This window comes from Bufo bufo, chromosome 11 (assembly GCF_905171765.1).
Source record: "Bufo bufo chromosome 11, aBufBuf1.1, whole genome shotgun sequence".
In the NCBI taxonomy this organism is placed as follows: domain Eukaryota; kingdom Metazoa; phylum Chordata; class Amphibia; order Anura; family Bufonidae; genus Bufo; species Bufo bufo.
The window spans coordinates 32,022,236-32,028,860 of NC_053399.1; the positions used below are offsets into that span (position 1 = coordinate 32,022,236).

Sequence of the window (6,625 nt, forward strand, 5' to 3'; positions counted from 1 at the left end):
CTAAACAAGCCTAGAACAGGAAGATTGCCAAATGCAGGCGAGGCCAGGACCGTCAGATTCTTGTATTGGGTCAAACAGTCTAGAAGGGCTAACTAGAAAAATGAGGGAATCCTGGACAACCCCTTTAAAAAGCAATGACTGTGTTGTTTCACTAAGACACGTCTGTGTGCTCTGTTGGTATATATGGATGTCAGAGTCTGCGCAGTGTAGTATTAACGGATGGTCCTATTCAAGGGAATCCTACTCTCGTGGCCCCCTGGCTGCGTTTGGCGATCTTCAGATTCCAGGCTTGTTTACCTGTGCTGCTGCAGTCAGCGACTGGTCTCAGCGGTGACATGTGTTCCACTACTGCTTGTCCCGTTCAAGTGAATGGGATGAGCAGTTGTACACTGCTGCAAAGGAAATGGCGCATACTACGTCTTCAAACAGCTGATTGGTGGTGGGTGCCGGGAGTCGGACCCTCGCCCTTCTGATATTGATGACCCACCCTGAGGATAGGTCATCAATATCTTTGCACTACATAACCCCTTTAATAACAAAAATGAAGTATCGGTTGCTATGGACGTAATAAGTGAGTTGCAGGTAGTGCTTTGGTTTTTGTGGTGAGGGGCCCTGGATGCAGTAATGTGACCAGTAAGGCTACATGCACACGATCAGGATTCATGTGCGGAGAATCCGCACTGAAATCCGCAGGTGTTCGCAGGCAAATCCGTGCGGTCAATCCGCATTAATTGGTGCGGATTTGCATACGGATTTGCGTGCGGATTTGGTGCGGATTCGGTGCGGATTTTCCGCATGCGGATTTCACTAAGTGAATGAAGAAAATCCGGTCAGGAAAAAAAAATTAATTGACATGTCGCGGATTTTAAAATCCGCACCGCAGGTCAAAATCCGCGCGGAAAAAATCCGCATCGTGTGCATTGAGAATTTCAAATTCTCATAGAATACAATGGACATGACCTACGGTGCGGATTTTCCGCACGCAAATCCGCGCTGAAAATCCGCACGCAATCCTGATCGTGTGCAGGGGGCCTAAAACTCCAAACCACTGGATGTAGATACTTGGTTATGATGTCTCTTACACATAATAGTTGGTAATAATGTGTTTTCAGTGTTCCCAACTTGGTCTCTATTGTGAACACATGCATACTTGGCCAAACTGAGCATGCATTTGTATGCTGGAGTATTGATGGATCGACAGTGGGACACACGAGCGGAACAATCACTGTGATTTTGGATTAGAAGGAATTCCAGATCACTGGTTGGATTCCTGCCAATGGCCACATTATTGGGACAGTTATTGCCAAGTTTCCTTTGGGTGGTGGTAAGTGTCCCCCTGCTGAATGCATAAAGTAGAAGTCCTCCTCCGAGTCTGATCTGGCTGATGTGGTCGGTGCGGCCAAATCTCCTAAAGAAGTTCTGTGGTAATCTGTTAGCTGCAGGTTAGGTATTTATACGAGATCCCCTTTATAAACCTGTACCGTAACAAAAGGTGGAATTCCCCTTTAACGTCTCCACTAGGTGCATATAAAATGGTTTTCCCACTAAGGATCTGATTATTTCCCCCCCCACAATCAGCGCTCCTCATGTCTATGGGCTTGGGCTCGCCCCAATATCACTTATGGCTATAAAGAGGCAACTTTTTGACAGTTTTTTTTCTCTCCTCTAACTGTGGGAATGATGACATTTACAGAGAAAGATCCTCAAGTGTTTGATCCATAAACGTCTTTTTCTTCCTCTTGGCAGGCGATCAGCAGTAGAGGTCAGCACAGCATCTCCTACACGCTGTCCAGAAACCAGACCGTGGTGGTGGAGTACACGCACGACAAGGACACCGACATGTTTCAGGTGCCCATCTTACTGCATGATATAAGAAGTTTGGTCTGTCCTAGAAATCTGTGTGTGCGCACTCGCCCTTACAGAAGTAATCAGCAGTGCAGCCTGGAATCTAGATCTGTGGAGCATTTCCCAGTGTACACCACTGAGAGAGGGGCGCACTATACAGAGCGCATGGCCTTTTCTGTAAATTCCCTGTGTGAAGCTGGAGGGCTGTGCCAGTCACCTGCGCTGCACTGCCCTCTTTCCTCAGTAACCAAAAATTAGCTTGTTACCCTTGTAAACATGTAGGGTACATGCACACGGCAATGTAGTTAATGTGGATTTTCAGTGCCTCTGTGTGCGCTGCTTTGTAAAATTTTGTAGCAAATTTACCCCAAATCTCAGCCTGAGCATTGGAAGGAGTGAAATCTGCACTGAAAATCCTCAACAATTGACATGCTGTGGCTTTTAGAATCAGGTCAATTACTTAGCTGGTACTATATTACTATATTACAAGGAAAACCTGCACCGTACTCGCTGTATGTATGTGGCCTTGGGGTGCAGTTTTTTTTTAAAATGGTGGTTCTTGCTAGTCGGTGGCCATTCATGGTATTCATAGTAACCAACCACTTGTTTCGGGATTTTGTAGATTGGAAGATCGACAGAAAGCCCGATTGACTTTGTTGTTACGGACACAATATCTGGTAACCAGAACGATGAGACTCAGATAACACAAAGTACCATCTCCAGGTTCGCATGCAGGATCGTCTGTGACCGCAATCTACCGTACACGGCGAGGATCTTTGCAGCGGGATTCGACTCCTCAAAAAATATCTTTCTTGGTGTAAGTATTGGTTATACTGTACTGAGGTTATGGCGACACAAGGCCCTATGACAATTTCAGGCCATGTGTTTGTAGGATCACTTGTTTATCAGCACTGATCATCAGGATGAAAGACGCCCAATTATCAGCAGCACGGCTCCCTGAGTAGTTAGGATGTGTCGCCAATATTGAATTGACCAGAAGTGGATGATCTACTGTGGTCGCAGTTGTTCTTTCCGTGTTCAGTTTGCATCGGCCTGTGTAATACCGCCCTTATTGCTGTCAGGTCAGATTCTCAAGACCTTCTTCCAATTCCAACCATTGTTCTGTCTGACAGCCTTGACTTCTCTGGAGGTTATAACTAGGATGAGCGAATCGACTTTGGATGAAACATCCGAAGTCGATTCGCATAATACTTCGTTTGAATACTGTATGCAGCGAGCGCTCTGTACAATATTAAAATGTATTGGCTCCTATGAGCCAAAGTTATTACTTCGCAAAGTCTCACGAGACTTCGCATAATAAATTCATAAATCAATTTCTAATGTAAAATAAACAATTTACCGAACTCTGGTTCGGTTCCAAGTGGTACCCTTGGAACCGAACCCGAGTTCGGGAAATAGTTTTTTTTTTTTTTTACAGTAGAAATTAATTTATGAAGAAAGTAATAACTTTGGCTCATCTGAGCCAATACATTCTAATACTGTACGGAGCGCTCACTATGTACAGTATTCAAACGAAGTATTATGCAAATCGACTTCGGATGTTTTAGCCGAAGTTGATTCGCTCATCCCTAGCCATAACTATATAATGCAAAGGATGAGGGCAGTAGTCTCAACCTGGCTTTGTTTAGTCTCACCCTTTTGTATGACCTCCTGCACGGTCTCCATCTGCCGTGTCCTGTCTACAGATACAGTTGCCCTTTAAGGCCAGGAACTTCATACAGCATTTTGGTCTTAACTGGTGATATTTCTTGACATGAAGGCAACATATATTACTAGACCCTGTTGAAAATGTCAAACTGTTATTCAGCCACTTTGGCCAAACATGCATGTTCTTTCTTTCTGCAGTTTGTGGCCAATTAGGACTGCCCAAAAATGGTTATCACTCTGGCCCTCTGCATTGAACCGCCGACAGGGTCTCGCAAGAATTGTTTAAGGGTGTTCTAATCTCAGACCCTGATGGCATATCGCCAGGGGATTCCTTCTATGGCAGGAGCACAAACAAAAAAAAAAAAAACACATGCTTGCCCATTTCCAGTCAGAGGGCACTGAAATGGGTGTACAAGGACAGGTTCACACGTCTCGTTTTTGTTGCACTGTCACCACAGAATAATGAATGGATTTCGCAGTAGATTTTGGTGCAGATCTGTAGCCTCTTCCAGGGCTGGCTGTTTATAGTTTTTACACTGCTGGGCAGAGGCTTCCTCCTAGCAGTGTTGCCGGTGACGTCACTGATGAACGGGCTTTAGCGCTGTCCTACCCCCTGTTTTACAGGCTAGAGCAGTGCTAAAGCCCACCGATTATTGCCGGTGACGTCACCGGCAACACTGCTAGGCGGAAGCCTCTGCCCATCAGAGACCCGGTACGTAACCAGATCTAATGAAAAAGCCTAGGGCAGGGGATAACATCGTAGCGTGAAATGCTCTGATCCTCATATCATGTCCGGGTTCAGCTCTTTAAATCTTGTACTTTAAATGAGGCAGGTAGCATGAGACTGTGGAGAGGAACCAGATGGGTATCAGCTGAAGGCCCTTGACAGACAAAAATACCAGCAATGAAAACTGATGCTTCGTAGTATGATTATAGTGAGAACGTTTTGACCACATTTTTCTTCCTAGGAGAAAGCAGCTAAGTGGAAGAACACCGATGGTCACATGGATGGATTAACCACCAATGGTGTTCTTGTAATGCATCCGAAAGGGGGTTTCACTGATGAATCCAAACCTGGTGTTTGGAGGGAAATCTCAGTTTGTGGGGATGTCTACACTCTCCGAGAAACCAGGTCGGCTCAGCAGAGAGGAAAACTGGTAAATTTCTTATTTTTGTCTAATGTTAAGGACTTGTGTAGTTGGTGATTATACTGTATGTTAAAGGGGTGTTCCATAACTGACCAGAGTAGTGGGCGAGCGTGCGCCTTACCGCTGAGCTGACAGAAGCAGCAGAGTGCACGCCTGACCACTACTGCCTGCAGACGCCGGTGGACAGGTGATAAATACCAATTGTGGGAAATCGCTAGACACTTTGTATATTGTGGGAACACTCATTTAGGGCATCTGTCAGCATGACACTGGCTGACCTGTTACATGTGCGCTTGGAAGCTGAAGGCACCTGTGTTGGTCCCATGTTCATATGTGAGAAAAATGATGTTTTATTATATGCCAATGAGCCTCTAGGAGCAACGGGGGCGTTACCATTACATCTAGAGATTCTGCCTCCCTGCCCCCCAAATCCCATTCTGTTTAAAGGGGCTGTGGCTCCGCTAGCGACAAGCGAAGCGAGCTTTGGATCCCAGATCCGAAGTTGCTTCGCTCAAAACTTCTAATTAATACTGTATGAAGATCCGTCTCCCTACAGCATTAAAATGTACGGCCTCCAATGAGGCGAAGTTTTGCGAGATGGATCTCCATACAGCATTAATCTGAAGTTTTGAGAAGTGACTTTGGATCTAGGATCCAAAGCTAGCTTCGCTTATAACTAGGCTCCACAATTGGCACAGTGCCATATACTAGATAGTGGCAGCAAACGGTACTGCAGCACCACAGTTTTTCTATATAAGTTGCATGCATTCACCGTACACCAGTGCAGTCAATGATGGAATTCCATTCTTTTTCTCATCTTACTAGGTGGAGAACGAAACCAACATTCTTCAGGATGGATCTCTGATTGACTTGTGTGGAGCTACCCTCCTCTGGAGAACAGCAGATGGCTTGTTTCATACACCAACCCAAAAACACATTGAAGCCTTGAGACAGGAGATTAACGCCGCCCGGCCTCAGTGTCCAGTTGGATTAAACACTTTAGCTTTTCCAAGTATTAACCGCAAGGATGTAGTGGAAGAAAAACAGCCTTGGGCTTACCTTACCTGTGGCCACGTACACGGATATCACAACTGGGGTCATCGGAGCGACGCGGATGCCAACGAGAGGGAATGCCCTATGTGCAGAACAATTGGTCCATATGTGCCTCTCTGGCTTGGATGCGAAGCTGGATTTTACGTAGACGTTGGCCCTCCTACACACGCTTTTAGCCCTTGCGGACATGTCTGCTCAGAAAAATCTGCCAAATACTGGTCTCAGATCCCACTTCCTCACGGTACCCACGCATTTCACGCCGCTTGTCCTTTCTGTGCAACACAACTGACTGGAGAAGAAAGCTGCGTTAAGCTTATTTTCCAGGGCCCTATTGACTGATGCTATTTATAACAGAATAACATTTTGTTAATAAAAAAAATTAAAAAAAAAAAAGAAAAAATACTGTGAAGTTTTCACCACTAATAACTAGATTTTTTTTTTGTTATTATTTTATCAAAGGGGCTCAAATAGCTGATGGTTTTTGTGTTTTCAAATTGATCAGATGTGCACCAGCAGCTTAATCGTGGACATATAATTATTTTTATTTTAATACAAACCCTTTGCTTGAAAGAGGGATGCGTTTTCATTTTTAAGTTTACTTTTTATTTTGTGGTCATTTCCCCCCCCCTTCCTATACTGCCCACAGAGCAAAGGCAGCCATCTTGCAGGCTTAGACAGTACTGGTTAAAGGGGTTGTCCGCGTTCAGAGATTAAACCCCCTGACCTAAGGCAGCCCCCCCTGACCTAAGCATCGATGCAGTTCATGCTCCGATGCTCTCCTTTGCCCTGCGCCAAAAGGCACAAGAGTTCCCGTGACGTACCGGTCTCTCCGTGGGCCTGCCAGGAAGCCGGACCACCCCTTTAAGACCTTTAAAACTGCAGCCTCTCTGTAACAGCAAAGCATTTAATTT

General features: G+C 45.4%; 1 protein-coding gene across 2 annotated transcripts in view; it reads left to right on the top strand.

The window, feature by feature from the left end:
• The window catches only part of PELI2 (pellino E3 ubiquitin protein ligase family member 2), a 49,910-nt gene extending 43,490 nt beyond the window's left edge, over positions 1–6,420 (top strand). Inside the window, exons 6-9 of one of the 2 annotated variants that reach the window (XM_040412772.1) lie at positions 1,747–1,848; positions 2,468–2,662; positions 4,482–4,670; positions 5,487–6,420. In XM_040412772.1, the coding sequence (XP_040268706.1) occupies positions 1,747–1,848; positions 2,468–2,662; positions 4,482–4,670; positions 5,487–6,053 (1,053 nt within the window). In that variant the 3' untranslated portion in view covers positions 6,054–6,420. The remainder of the gene's footprint in view (positions 1–1,746; positions 1,849–2,467; positions 2,663–4,481; positions 4,671–5,486) is intronic. The other variant, XM_040412773.1, reaches the window with a different exon arrangement.
• The last annotated feature ends 205 nt before the right edge of the window (positions 6,421–6,625 follow it).